Consider the following 13975-nt stretch of genomic DNA (forward strand, 5'->3'; position numbering starts at 1 on the left):
CGTCAGCTCGTTCGGTCCGGCCCGGATCCGAGGGCTTCGGACCCGAACAACAATTCCGAGGCTGCATCAACATGTCTATCGTCCTATACTATTAGAGAAGACAAAAAGCCCCTGCGGCACTAATGAGAATAATTACCATACCACATTACCACCACAGCCTCACAGCCAAACTGCATGCTCTCATCGGGGGTAGCGGTCGATCCCACCGTCACAATGTGTTCATGATTTATGCTGCTCGCAGAGCTCTACCAACTCCACCCGCTGAAGCCAATCCCTACATCTCGGCCCCTATAGTATTTCAATAATTAGATATATTATAGACTATCATTCCTCACTTACATTTGGCGTGCCCGTGCACGAAACGCAAAAAGTTTACAAAAATCCCAAACCCCACATTCAACGCCTCCACAGTCGGAATTCCTGCCATCCACGTTGAATGGATTGTGTTTCAGTGGGTCCAATTGTGTGCGTAGGAGGGACAAGTTCTGCGGTATGTCACCCTGCATCTTCTGAATCGCTATACAGTATGTTGAGCATGGCGAGCGGCCATAATCTGGCACGATGTCCCTCCGGACCAGTGATTCACCAGCCCTAGGAGACCATAGATCTTGTCATGAGGGTTCGTTGCCGAGGCATCCCTAGCAAAACATACTAAGGTTCCGAGATTGAGTGTCTGCGTGTCCTTTCTCTTCCACAGCTCAACCAGTTCTTTGCAGTTGCTCTTCGTAATACACTGCACCTCGGGGTTAAAACCAACATTGTCTTGGTCGATGGATCCCAGGAACATCTCCACCTGCGCAACAAACGTTGGCCAAGAAGTTGTCCCACTTCCCGACATGAGAATGATCTTCCCTGCCACCATTATTTCTTGGATGATCTAAACGCGAGACCAGTATGGCGCTGATACAATACGCATCAAATCGTCATCCTCGAGAGATGGCAAGTAATTGATTTCCTTTTCTGTCGGTAATGGCGTGTCTTTACCCAGCCATACTACCACCTCACTGGCCATGCTGAATATGTCCTTCATCATCGACACCTGTTGGTATCGCTCCGATATGTCATTCTGGTTAATGCAAATTAGATCAATCCACCAGAGGGTATAACCATAGTCCGAGGATCGAAGTTGTTGCAAAGCTTCGTAAAGGTCCTGTGTCACCGGGAAGGTGGCTCCATTCAGAAGAATCCAGCTCTTTCGGTTTGAGACACCCCAGGTGTAGGAAAGGGCTTTATAGTGAGGATAACGGCTGCTAGACCAACACGGACGATGTATGTCGCTAGACAGCGTATAATCTCCCAGAAAGCATTCTAAGGGGCCGTCGAAGCCTGGGGAAATTCTCACAAGCCGGAAGATATTTTTGCCTGACAGTGTCTCGTACCCAAAGGGAGGAAGCGTCTGTATCATCCCCTCATACTCCTCCTGTGTGACATCCGATAGCCGACTTCGTCCGAATGCACTTTCTAAACCTCGCTCAGCGCCATGGCCAATCAAATGCCGAGCCACTGCTTCATGGCCTCCCTGCGCAGCGTACGATAGCAGTGTCCGCGGCTCATCCATCCCCAATTGATCCAAATGGAGTATCTCAGCTGCTTCTATGAAGTCGCGGACACTGAAATAGCAGGGTCTACTAGCCTTTGCATCTAGTTCGGCACCATGCGCAAGCAGCAGCCTAATCATTGCTTTATGTCCTTGCTTGGCCGCATATGGTAGTGGCGTTCGTCCGAGGATATCGTTCAAGTCCGGTTCAGCGCCTTTCTCAGGTAGTAGCTTGACCACAGTGTCATGCCCTTTCTCTGCCGTGTATGACCGTGGTGTCCGTGCGAGCTTACACCTAGAGTCCGGTCCACAGTCTTTCTCGAGTAGCAGCTTTACAGCCGCCTCATGCCCGTTCAAGGCCGCGTGTGATAGTGGTGTCAATCCGCGTGTATCATGGGAGTTCGGGTCCGCACCGGCTTCAAGTAGCAGCTTTGCTACTATCTCATGCCCTCCCGCGGCCGCGTATGATAGCGGTGTCCGCTGATTTTTAGAGAATTGATCTACGGGGGCGTCCTGGAGCAGCAGTAGCCTAATCACGGTTTCGTTACCATGCTTCGCTGCATACAATAAGGACAACCTTGAAGCGTCACGGAATGCAGTGGCTATCACGTTCATTCTAGTGTGCATCTTTCTCTGCGATTTACGAAATGCTGTGTTCCCGCCTGTATAAATACAGTACTGGATGTATCACACCAAGAAATTACCACAGTGTTTGCAAGCTCTTTCGTCCTGCGTCTCCTTCGTCAAGCAGTCAACAGACCGGTATGGTCTCGGAAATGTACACGGGTTATATATAACCGGCTAAGAAAACAAGGAAGGGGTTGATCCAAATAAAGGGTGACCAACTGAGACTGACACTACTGCCATATTAGTGCCCCGTACCGGTCGACGTGGCTCTGGTGGAGGAAGGATCTGCCCTTGGCATCGGTGTTGAGCGTCGTCCACTAGCGTAGCATTCCTTCTAGCGATCTTCGACCAGGACACCCAATTGGAGAATCCATGTATATCCATCCATAGCATGGCCGATGCCTGACCATTCATTGTCTTTCTGTGGACGTGTCGATTTGTTGCTAATTAATTTTGTACCTCTCGCTATCCCGGTATTCAAGTAGGATCTTCCCGTTGGGACCACGCTTGTGAATATGCAAATGTGAAGATTCCTGTTCACAAAATGGACTGAAATTTACTGGTCTGCCGATGAAGATGTTGAATGCTCGAGCAAGTGGTGAAGATACGCCATCGGAGCCAGGATTTGGGATTGTTATATCGTCCCGACTTGATGAATAGGAGCGAACACACAAGGCCCTGTCTAGTAATGCTATTTACCATTCAATAGTGGAGTCAGTATAATAAAGATAGGGTGCGATCATGATTCATCTAGCCCAGAATTAACTACTCAGTATAATTATCACTTTCCTATCTTCCTCTGTCACTGACTAAGGCTTCAGAGCTTCACAGTTTGCCTTCCACCTCGGCCTATATAAACCCTCATCTTTTCGCTCGAGCATCCTCACGGTACACAGCAGAAGCTGGTGCCAATTTAGCTACTGGTGATGTTGACCCTTACGTCCACCTAATAGCTTACATGTCTTAACTCTGACATAGCCCAATCGGCTACCATGAGCTCTGCGGACGAGCGTCTCGATGCCCAGCGACACGGCTTGATCACACACCTTTTACGCATTACCGAAGAACCTCGAGTTATTTCAGCCGCATGGACTTGCCTGTCGTTCGCAGACCTCTCGAACACACACGAGTCAATCAAACAGCGTGGACAGAGTCGGGTTGGCTGCAGCGTTGTCAGAGCCTGTCTCAACAGGGAGGCCCTTGCGAAAATGATTAAAGCCTGTAAGTAACTTGATTGACCATACGAAGTGCTAGCTAATGCAACATCAGGGGCGGTTTGGTCTATAGCCCAACGGGATAATGCACGGTTTGACGAAGACTCAGAGCAGTCTTGCCGGCTCAAGGAGGCCTTCGAAAATCCCTAGACGGGTCGACAAGCAAGAAGCTGAACGTCCCTCTGCGATTCCAGGACCTGCAGAAGGATCCACCTCTTTGTCGCATAAGAAGTCGTCCGGCCGCAAGGCAGCGGCAAAGAAATCAGTAAGTTCTATGTACGTATGACACAATCGAGTCACCCTTTCACTAACACAATCAAGTGTAATGAAAGGGATAACAATACGTGTATTTTTACCAGAATTCTGGAACCGCTTGAATATCGAATGCAATTATTCAATAACTATGACAACGCCGGATGCCATGACTCAGTCAGCCCAGAATTAATACATATGTCATATGTCATTCCTTCCTACTTCTCACCTCCACGCTCCGCCCTTCGATCTCGACCTCCCCCAAAGTCACATCCCGGCTGCTCCCAACGAACCGGCTTTGGCTGTGCACTGCTATTCCTTCCTGCGCTTGATACACCGCACCGGCTGATTCCTATTTTCCTGTTAGGGTATCCTCGCAGCATCCAGCAGAAGCTGGCGTCAACTTCTCGTTACAAGTCTTGTGTGGTATACAGCAGAGGCTGGTACCACCTGAGTTACTGATAATGTCGACACTGATGCCCACCGAACAACCCACCTCTCTTACCTCTGAGCCAGTCCGTACAGCTACAATGGGCCCTGCAGACGAGCTCCTCGACCCACAGAGACGCGAGCTTATCGTGCAGCTATTGCACGCTATTGGAGAAACTAAACTGAATTCGATCGAATGGGCTTGTCTGTGGTTTGCCGACCTCGTGAGCATAAGGAGGATGATGAAACAATGTGAACAAGATGAATTCAGCTGCAGTACGGTAGGACTCAGCCTCAAGAATAAATCTTGTACGGATATGATCAAAGCCTGTAAGTCACTGTATTGACCCTATCAAGAGCTACTAGCTAATACTACACCAGGGGCAGTTCGGTCTAAAAACCCAAGGGATACAGCACAGTTCCACTACGATTTGGAGGAGTGCTTCCACGACACTGCAGAAACGGGGATCGAAGAAACCTCAACTAAGAAACGCCGGCGTACTGCTGCTTCAGGAAAGCCTTCCAAAACCCTTCGACGGATTGCCAGGGAAGAGGCTGGGCGTCCGTTGGCCACGACATCCTCTGCGACGACAAGACCTGAAACGGGGTCCACTTCTTTGTCGCCGAAGAAGTGGACTGGCCGTGAGGCAGCCGCAAAGAAACTGGTAAGTTGAATTTATATATACATGACCCGACCGACTCAATTTCCTACTAACCACATTAAGTGTAATGAACGGGATAACAGTACTTGTGTTCTGACCGGGTTTCTCGAACCGCTAGAAGTTGCACATATATACCCATACAGCATCGGCCAGAAGGGGGAAAATGAGCTTCAAGACTTCTGGCGTGTTTTGACATTTTTCTGGATCCCAGAAAAGGTCCGTAGCTGGAGCGAACACGTCTTAGGTCCAGATGGGACAGAGACCTGTTCGAACATGATGTGCATGGTCAACGTTGCCCACAAGCTGTGGGAAAAAGCACGCTTTGCCTTGAAGCCTCTGTCCTTAAGCGAGGATCAGAGAGTTCTTACAGTGCAATTCTTCTGGCTACCGACAAATCTATACTTTCGTGGGATCCCAGCAATCGAAACTCCCAGTCCTTTCCCCCGCGACTTCTCCTCCAGTACCGTGAACGGTGAACACAGTGCGAAGCTGTATAATATTGCGACGGATACGAAGCTTTGCTCTGGGGATATAATCACCTTCGAAACTGATAACCCAGTCAGCCACCCCCTTCCATCGGTGGAGTTGCTAGAAATGCAGTGGGTCCTGCATCGAGTGCTTGCCCTGAGTGGTGCTGCCGACGCGACCGACGAAGACCTTGATCCCGATTCAGAGATGTATTTTGGGCTTACCTCGGTTGGGTTACATGATGAGGATACTGAGTGGGATACCGAGCAAGAAGTGGAAGAAGAAGGGGGAGGCTGAGAGACTCAAGAAGTCCGCGAGGGAGAAGGTTGGAGAGAAACGGTTGTGGAAGCCCCTAGAGCTAGGGGCAGGAGAAATACTCCCACTGACGAGAATCTCCCAACCCGCGGAAATCGTCCAGGGTCCAGACTGCCTAGACCCAAAGATGTTGACCATAAGGGTGAAGGGGGCCAGATGGAGCAGGAGGAGCAGGAGGAGCAGGCGGACATCTCCCCTCTCGCCTTTAGTTTCCGCAACACACCAGTATCCGTTAGAGAGGGTATTGGGGACGGGGATTGCTTGTTTAGCTATGTATGCTACTTCAGAATTTTATGGATACGCTCAACCCAGATTCATACAACCAATAGTCAAGATCAAAAGGCAACACCTCCAAACAGTAGTCTTGCACGTTCCGCCCTGCAGTCTTTGTATTCGTGTCAAGACCATCTAGTTCAGCACCTATAATCAAGGTCAAATAGAGAACTGTTTAGTCTCATATTCTTGGTTATCGCCTCATACACCATTTTCCTTAAAGCAGCGCTACTAAACTGCTTGTCTGCCATTGGTTCCTCAGGCACAGCGCTTGTTGATTGTGTCGGATCACGCTAGTCCTAATCGGGCATGACATCTATATCAAAGTCTCCAGAAAATTCATCTGGCGAAGGGCCAAAGACCTGATCGGATATAATTGACAACGAAGGCATCTAAAAGAGTACGGACAGTCTCTTGGTCACGTAGGTATAATCTTAGGATTGAGGAGATGGAAGCTCTGCGGTTGTAAAGCGTCATCAGGTCCCGGAACGAGAATAAATCATGATATGAACTCGACCTCTGTTTGTGGTTGACCCTTCAATATTTGTAGGACTCTCGTCGCGTGTCTTTGTTTTGAAAATTTCTCTTCCTACCCAGTCGTGTCTCTGTGCTCTTCGATTTCATTTTTCTTCCTTCACCCCACCAACACCACCACCACCATCATCATCACCATCATCATCACCACCACCACCTTCATCATCATCACAGCTTGCTGGGCGGCAACTTTCGAAAATCATAATCAGCTCTCCTGCTCTATCAACCTAGTTAAAATTTAATATTTCTCCCCCCTCCTGCCAAAAGGGATACAGCAGAGCTGGTCCCATCGAGGCGGTCCTCATCCTCTTGGTCTCCTTGGTTCGTTGAAGAGAACAGCAGAAGCTGATCCCAGCGTGTTTCTCTATCACACTGTCTCGTTTTTCGTATCCTCTCTTGACATTCGCCAAGGGAAACAGCAGTAGCTGATCCCACTACGGCGTTTGCCCATCGAGTTCCTCGCGTCTCGCCCTCTCATCCTCTTGCGGCATTCGCCAAGGGAAACAGCAGTAGCTGATCCCACTACAGCGTTTGTCTCCTCGCCTTCCTCGCCCTCCTCGCCTTCCTCGCCTTCTTCGCCTTCCTCGCCTTCTTCGCCTTCCTCGCCTCTCGCGGCATTCGCTAAGGGAAACAGCAGCAGCTGATCCCACTACGGCAAAATGTCTCAACCTCTTTTCAGCAAGGGAAGCTCCACCGTCAAGTTCCCGGTCAAGTCCATTAAATATCATGGCTCGAACGAAGACACTACGATGGCCAAAGAGATTGCAACTGATCCCGCAATCAGTCTGATGCTGTCCTCGGCATTCATCAAGCTCCGGCAGGGTACCTCCATCGACCAGGGCCGCAGTCGCTCATTCTGGAACATCACATTCCATGTGAACGAAGTTACCATTGTGTCACTTGAGACGAAGGAGAACGAGCTGGTGTACACCTTCAAGTCCAACCTCGGTCTGGTGGGCGAAGCCGACACTGAAAAGGCAGGCAATCTACCACAGGCATCTACATACCCACTGGCAGCAGCGCCCTTGCTGAATAAGGTTGTTGTGATCGCCCTGGGTTTGCCCAGTGCCAAGCTATGGGCAAAGCAATCTGAGTTGGTCTGCCAGGCCCTTCGCGGCGACAGATTCACGCTTTCCCAAGCGGAGACTGCCTATATAACTCTCAATCGCGATGCTATCAACACCGAGGCTGAGGAAGAGCATAAGTGCCTCGGTGTTCGTGGCTACCAAGTCAAGAGTGTTGCAGTTGCGGACCGAATTCTCTTGGGGATATGACCCAAGGAAGAACGTCCGTTTCGCCTGTACAGAGGGTGCACTCTAGTACTCCGTGGCGAGGAATGGTTTAACCAAGAAAAGGCCAAGGACTATCATATTCCTGGCGAGAAGGGCGTCCCGGAGGACTGGGTGGCATCAGTGACCGAGACCTCCCCTAAGTGGACAGGCTTGATTGATGCCCCAGTCCATGCCGTCCTCCTCAATCAAGTGGATATCAAGTTCATCGGTCAAGTCGAGGAGGACGATGTTAAGGTCCATCAGGTGGCCAACCCGATAGTGCAGATGCAGATGCTGAGCGCCACCAGAAAGCTCTCTGAACACTGGGGGGAGGAAAGCTTCGACGCCATGTGTCGTGAGTTCGAGAACCAAGAGGCGACAATCCCCAGCGAGAGCAACAAGAGGCTTCCGCTGAAGTCCATGTTCCTTGCTTCGACCCCCCGGATCAATACCCACGACCCATGGGACACCTCGCTCACTGATCTCAACTCCCTGGTGCCAGAGAGCTGGGGTCTGAATGAGGCAGAGACAGAAGCAGCTACTCAGCTGCTGACGCATTCCTTCTCCCTGGTGGTTGGGCCTCCAGGCACTGGTAAAACAAGTACAATTGCCGCAGCAGCTATGCTCGTCACCCAGATCCTCGCCCGTGGGTCGGTCGGACATGCCAAACTGGCCGTCCTAGTCCCGACCCACGCAGCAGGAGCCGCTGTGATGAACCAATTGTGCACTGCATTCGACCACGAGAAGTACCGCATGGACATGCTTGTACGCCTGCGTGGCAGAGCAGACTCCGAGGCCCGGCTTTTTGCCGCCGTCACTGAGCCCAGCGACGATGTTGAGCGAATGATTGCTTGTGCAAAGAAGGCGCCTGGCAAATACCGCGAGTTCCTTGCTGGCATTCAGGATATTAAAGCCTCGGGCCGGGTGAAGAGGAAGTTTAAGGAGTTCAACCACCAGCGCCAGGAACTCATCAGGAACATCATGAAAGATGTTCAGATCGTGGTAACCTTGCCGCTGAACGTGCGGGAGATGGTTCGGCGCGAGTTCAACCCCGAATTCGTCATCTTCGATGAGGCGAGCTTTTTCCGAGACCCTGAAATTTTTTACATCCTGGGTCAATTGAAGATTGATGCCCGCGTACTCTTTGTCGGGGACCACAGGCAATTGTCGCCCCCTGTCTTTACTCGCCAGGGTGAGATGGCATGGGCGATATCCGCCTTCGAACGTCTGATCAACAAAAAGTATCATCAGACGTTGCTGAACGTGTCGTACAGGTCCCACACGATCCTGTACCAACCGACCTCGGTCGCCTACTACGACGGCCAGGTTCAAGCCTTGTACGCTGCGCCCCGTGTCAACGTCGGGATCAACCCGCAAAACCCCTTGGTTGCCCGACAGGGCAACAGGACCTGGACTCTGCCAGGCTTGTCGCACTTCCTTCACCTGGCACACGTTGAAGGTGATACGAACAAGGATCCCTCGGGATCCTTATTCCACCCCATGGAAGCCGAAGTTGGGATCGCCCTGGCCCGAAGCCTCGTCGATAGAGGTTGTCAGGAAATTCTAATTATGTCCCCATACCGGGCTCAAGTGGCCCTGGTAAAGAAGCTTTGGGAGCAGAGGCATCCCGATGCTGCGCCCTGCCCCAGGGTCCAAACTGTTGACGCTTCCCAAGGGTCGGAGGCGCAGGTCGTGATTGTCCTAATCACGCGCAATTCGGGCTCGGCCGGCTTCCTCCAGTCCGTGAAGCGGACGAACGTCATGTTGTCAAGGGCACGCACCGTCCAGTACGTGGTCGGCAACTGGGACTGGGTAGGCGGGCGCAGCTTTACAATGGATGCCGGCAAATTCTACCGGTACCTCGACGAGGCCGGTCGCTCTCTGGGCAAGCGGGCCAAATATTTTACTGTGAGCCCAAAAGTGGGGCAGTAAGGTCATCGTCACCCTGGTTCGAGGCCAGTTGAATCTCCCCGAGATCAGGGGCTGCAAGACAAATTATCTAGAGCATCCCAAGCTTTGTCTCCCGCTCTGCGGCACAGCTCAGACTCTCCGTGAATTGGAAGAACTCGTCAAAAGTTTCTCAACCGACAGCCAGCGTACTAAAGCAGCCGCTCTAGCTATCTTCCAGGGTCCAGGGAACAGGGTGACGCTAAATCGGCCAGCTTAGCGTTGCAAAGCCACCAGATCTGTGCCATCTCAAATGTATTTAGACTTGACAGAGAATGCACTAAGTTTCCTTTTCAATATCTGTTTTCCCACTCCAGGAATGAAGATGGCGATTTAGTAATAGCAATAAGGCACTTCACTGCTTCAAGTATACGAAGTGATAGTTTCGATCAGGTACCAGGCCGATTGAGGTCCCAGTTGACCCATCAGCATGGACGCCTCAGGCAGAACACGGGTATACCAAAGGTTTATTCCATGTCTTACGGACTTTGTCGGGGGCGTCCGGTTTATGAAGACTACATGAGCCACCACAGTAGTGGTCAATATCAGCAAACGTTCTATTTGGCTATCTCATCAAATCCTCTCAAAATTCCATACTTCTAGAGCGCGTCCAGTTGTGCGATTCAATGTATTTAGCCCAGGCTGGAGGCCGCCTACGCTTTTAAACTCCTCAGTCTCCACTACCCTCATCTTACGGCTCTGTAGGCGCCCCATGATCTCTAGCAATGTTTATATGTTGGCCTGATTCTACCTTGTCTCTCTATGTAGTCTATGGTACCTCTCTTATGCAATATGCGCAGTACAGCCGACCCCTACTGTAAAAGTGTGCTTGGGGGTTAGGGTAGTTTTAGATACAATGGGAAGCCCTTTGCGCTACATGTACGTGTGAATAACCTATTTGAGTAAAAGTACCCATGTAAAACGGCCGTTTCCCAGTGCCTTCTTCGCTGATACCCACGGCATAGCCCGATTTGAAATCGAACAACTCGTGTATGCGGATTATGAAACGACCTTTTGGTGTATACGAGGGGTCGATTATGACAGTTTTCCCCATCCTTACGCAACCTTGACAGCGGTGCTGCATCGCTATCATCGACCGTCCAATGAGAAAACCTCCAGGTCAGTTTGGAACTACTTTTCTCAGAGGAAGGGGTGTCTGGTCGATGTCATATTCGATCGTAAGAACTTCGAATAACCTGCGCTACTCGCTACAATGGTGTAACATACATCCGGGCTCGTCGTGATTAGGCCAGTCGAGAGCACAGCCGGTACAGGAGGAGGGGCAGCGTTGCTGGAATGGGAAAGGATGGTTATGGCTCTCCATTTGACTACAGGGAAGTCCTGAACTAGAATATGATTCCCAATAGTAGTTTAGAACTATGGTGGTTGCATTCGCCTTCCCCGAAAGCTTTCCCCGGATTCCGATGAGACGTGGCATCATAGTAAGAAAGCTAAGATGTCATAGATTCCCTTGGAAAACCCAACGTTCTCTTCTAGTACGTTGACCATCATCTTTGCTTCATGCAGCAAGGATGCCAGTCGCTCTTGACAGTAGTCGAAAGATCCTGTGGACCGAATATATTCCACGGCGTATTTCTTCACCGACTCCTCCTCGCTGCGCTGCCGGAGGATATTGAGCAGTTGTTGATCACCAGAATTACTATTGATGCTGTGGATGATCAGAAAAGAAAATTTACCTTCCGTGAGGTCTTCACAGAACCCTTTGTTTTTGCTGTACAAGTCACTTTGAAGATTCTGATAGTCGTCACGGATCTGAAAGATGATGCCCAAAAGATCCACAAGGCCGAGGAAATCGCTACTCTGGTCAACGATCCTTGCAGTTCAAAGAATATGTAGAGAGAGACCCACCTCGATATCTCACTCTCCAGCTGCATAAGCTTGATTGCCAACCGGAAAAGACCGCCCGTCTTGTTCGAAATCATCTCGATATACTCTTCCTCAGTGGGGCAGGTCAGGGAGTCTCGCCAATATAGATCCATACCCTGCCCCCGATGTAAACGGAGTAGCTCTTCAGTAAAGACTTCGTACGCCTTGGGGCGGTTGAGCTCTCTGAGCTTCTCCTGGGCGGCAAAGTAGGCGTAGTTCGCGGAGTTAATAGTTTGCGCGACACCGAATATGGAATGGGCTACAGGTATCCCTCGTCGCAGCTTGGATGAATCTTGAATGTCGTCGATCCTGCAAGAAATCACATATGCAAGACAAAGTTAGCACGAGTGCGACTGACGAGTCATACAATATTCTTTCAGTAGTGGACGGACACGTACAAGAGTGACGCTGTGTGCAGTAAACCAACAATCTCGGCGATGATGTTCAACCTGTCCTCTGGAATTCGTAACCATTCATTGAAGGCTTGCATGAACTTGCGACGGATATCCTTTCCAGGACATTTTAATAGATAGTCAACAGGCCCCCAAATAATCTTCATGCCTCCGTCAGCTTGTCACATCTCTAGGAGTACAATTGGTGCCCGCACTTTCTCTTTGTCGACCGGCGTAGACACCGGCACTTGAGGGGATGAACCTCTAGTATCTATGGACTCGGTTGACAATGGACTCGGAGTGGGATAGCTTGCATTGAGCGTTGAAGAGAAAGAAGACGCAACAAGCTTCCAACGATCGGGTACGCCTGAAATCATCTTGACAAGTTGGGGTTTGGCAAGGATGGTATCGTAGCAAATGATATGAATTGGTGGAATGCAGGGTTAAAAATGATGATAGTAGCAGGAAATACTAGGCTAGTGGAAAGCTCTTTGGGAGTTGAAGGGTGGTAAAATCCTATATATAACGACCACGCGGGGTGGATTAAGGGGAAAGCGCAGGGTAAGATTACACCATCACATCCATTATCAGGAGTTTGCTATTAGCCTTTTCAGAGATGGGGAACCCTACAGGCCATCTCAGGTCTGCATCTCGTTGGCTCACGGGTCATTCTCCTGGACTACGGTCGACAGGCTCTCCTTGCCCGGTCGTCAGCTGTATGGAACAGGTGATGGGATATTTGACTCCTGTGGCTTCTGCAAATATCTCGGCATATGCGGGCAAGGTCAGGCTCCATGGTCTGCTCTAGTGAGTCTCCCCTTTTGTACGGTCCATGTTCATGCCCTCCGCGTGACAATAGAACGGCTGCTGGCTTCTACATGGAAATAACGGAGCCACTCTAAGTTGTGGAAGGCAGTAAAATACAAGTGACTCATTCCGGGCTTGTTATTGATAGACTAAAGCAGAACATCTATCTTCACTATCTGCATACTGTTGAACTTAATTCCTACTAGCAAAGATTACCCCGTATTATTTTTCGCTCTTCATGTCCATCTTCTCGTTTCGTCCCCAGAGTGCGAGCCAGTCTTGGATCGAAACTGCTGATTTTTTCATTTCGGTAAGACATGCATTTCGGACCTGTTCACTCTGGATCACTCGTAGAGCCTGTCGGATATTATGTGGCGATCGAAACTCCAAAGCTCGCGCCACATGGTGCCCCTGAGAAGCGTTTAAGGCGACAACAATTGGGTAAGTAAGCTCGCCATTGCGTAGGTCTTCGGCAATAGCTCCCTTGGCTTTTGCATAGTCGGAGGAGTACACGTTCTTGCAATCGTTTTGCAGTTGTGAATACCATCTAGGAAGGCCATAAGTTAACGATGCACGCACAAAACTAGCCCTCCTGATCGACTCACGCTACTGTAGTCAACGTATCATCGTATGATTGATTCTCTAGTACAAGCTGCCCTACTAGGCGGAAGAGGGCACCTGTCTTCAAATATGCCATTCGGCGATATGCCGCCACTCGCTCCTCTGACTGGACGGGAAAGGCAGAGAGGCCGTCCCGGCGCCAGACAAGTGAGAGGTCTTGTCCTTGTAGGATCTCTTCAAGGCATTGAAGCAGCCAAGGTGCAAGCTCCGGGTACTCGTGCACGGTGCGATTCAGTAGTTGGGTTACCCGATAGTACGCTCGGTTTGCTGTCTCCGAAGGACCATAAATGCGATGGGCTGCGGGACGCCCTTTCCGATAGTCACTGTTGTCACTAATCTGCGAGCCCATATCAGTAAGGAAAAGACTTGTTCATGGAGTTATCTGGCATACATCATCAACAAGCATCAGGCAAAGATGAATTCCATCCATGATCTCGAGGATCATGTGGTGCCTTGCCGGACTCTCTGCCTTGAGCTTGGGAGAGAGTTTGTTAACGAATGGTGCCCAGTGATGCATTCCGTATATCTCTCGGATGTAACTATAAGGGCACTCCATTGAGGTTATCTCAGAGGGATTCTTTTTGCCAACCAATAACCTCTTTGCAGAAGGCAGCAAACCCGGCAGCCTGTCCCACGCCAGAGCTGTGACCGGAATAACCACCAAGGCCAGTATAGCATAGGTTGTCGGCTGGGAGAGAAAGCCATGAAGGAAGCCCATGATGGCAACGATACTAGTGAT

At 50.3% G+C, this 13975-nt stretch overlaps 5 protein-coding genes across 5 annotated transcripts; 3 read left to right on the forward strand and 2 right to left on the reverse strand.

Moving 5' to 3' along the window:
• Nucleotides 1–877: 877 nt before the first annotated feature.
• Nucleotides 878–2152, reverse strand: BDV37DRAFT_287511 (ankyrin repeat-containing domain protein; the record flags this gene model as incomplete). The annotated part of the gene is made up of 1 exon (XM_032088118.1): nucleotides 878–2152. The coding sequence occupies one exon, from the start codon at nucleotides 2150–2152 to the stop codon at nucleotides 878–880; it is 1275 nt and encodes a 424-aa protein (XP_031936811.1).
• A 907-nt stretch (nucleotides 2153–3059) lies between these two features.
• BDV37DRAFT_260157 (uncharacterized protein) lies at nucleotides 3060–3559 on the forward strand. Its single transcript, XM_032083221.1, has 2 exons — nucleotides 3060–3385; nucleotides 3434–3559. Exons 1-2 carry the CDS (start codon nucleotides 3157–3159, stop codon nucleotides 3526–3528), a joined length of 324 nt encoding a protein of 107 aa, XP_031936812.1. The 5' UTR covers nucleotides 3060–3156; the 3' UTR covers nucleotides 3529–3559.
• Nucleotides 3560–4094: 535 nt separating this feature from the next.
• On the forward strand, nucleotides 4095–5486 carry BDV37DRAFT_287513 (HNH endonuclease signature motif containing protein; the record flags this gene model as incomplete). Its single annotated transcript, XM_032088119.1, has 3 exons — nucleotides 4095–4389; nucleotides 4441–4724; nucleotides 4785–5486. The coding sequence occupies 3 exons, from the start codon at nucleotides 4095–4097 to the stop codon at nucleotides 5484–5486; spliced, it is 1281 nt and encodes a 426-aa protein (XP_031936813.1).
• A 1484-nt stretch (nucleotides 5487–6970) lies between these two features.
• BDV37DRAFT_287514 (DEAD/DEAH box helicase) lies at nucleotides 6971–9514 on the forward strand (the record flags this gene model as incomplete). Its single annotated transcript, XM_032088120.1, has 2 exons — nucleotides 6971–7525; nucleotides 7592–9514. The coding sequence occupies 2 exons, from the start codon at nucleotides 6971–6973 to the stop codon at nucleotides 9512–9514; spliced, it is 2478 nt and encodes an 825-aa protein (XP_031936814.1).
• A 1452-nt stretch (nucleotides 9515–10966) lies between these two features.
• BDV37DRAFT_297695 (terpenoid synthase) lies at nucleotides 10967–13954 on the reverse strand (the record flags this gene model as incomplete). The annotated part of the gene is made up of 6 exons (XM_032090384.1): nucleotides 10967–11345; nucleotides 11399–11725; nucleotides 11815–11969; nucleotides 12946–13162; nucleotides 13221–13573; nucleotides 13628–13954. 6 exons carry the CDS (start codon nucleotides 13952–13954, stop codon nucleotides 10967–10969), a joined length of 1758 nt encoding a protein of 585 aa, XP_031936815.1.
• Nucleotides 13955–13975: the final 21 nt, after the last annotated feature.

The sequence above is a fragment of the Aspergillus pseudonomiae genome, assembly GCF_009193645.1.
Source record: "Aspergillus pseudonomiae strain CBS 119388 unplaced genomic scaffold BDV37scaffold_95, whole genome shotgun sequence".
NCBI classification, from domain to species: Eukaryota; Fungi; Ascomycota; class Eurotiomycetes; order Eurotiales; family Aspergillaceae; genus Aspergillus; species Aspergillus pseudonomiae.

What these genes read in the sequence shown, in the direction of transcription:
- BDV37DRAFT_260157 (XM_032083221.1), top strand. Translation starts at nt 3,157, where the DNA reads ATGAGCTCTGCGGACGAGCGTCTCGATGCCCAGCGACACGGCTTGATC. An exon ending in TGCGAAAATGATTAAAGCCT is followed by an intron (nt 3,386 to 3,433) that starts GTAAGTAACTTG and finishes ATGCAACATCAG; the next exon opens with GGGCGGTTTGGTCTATAGCC.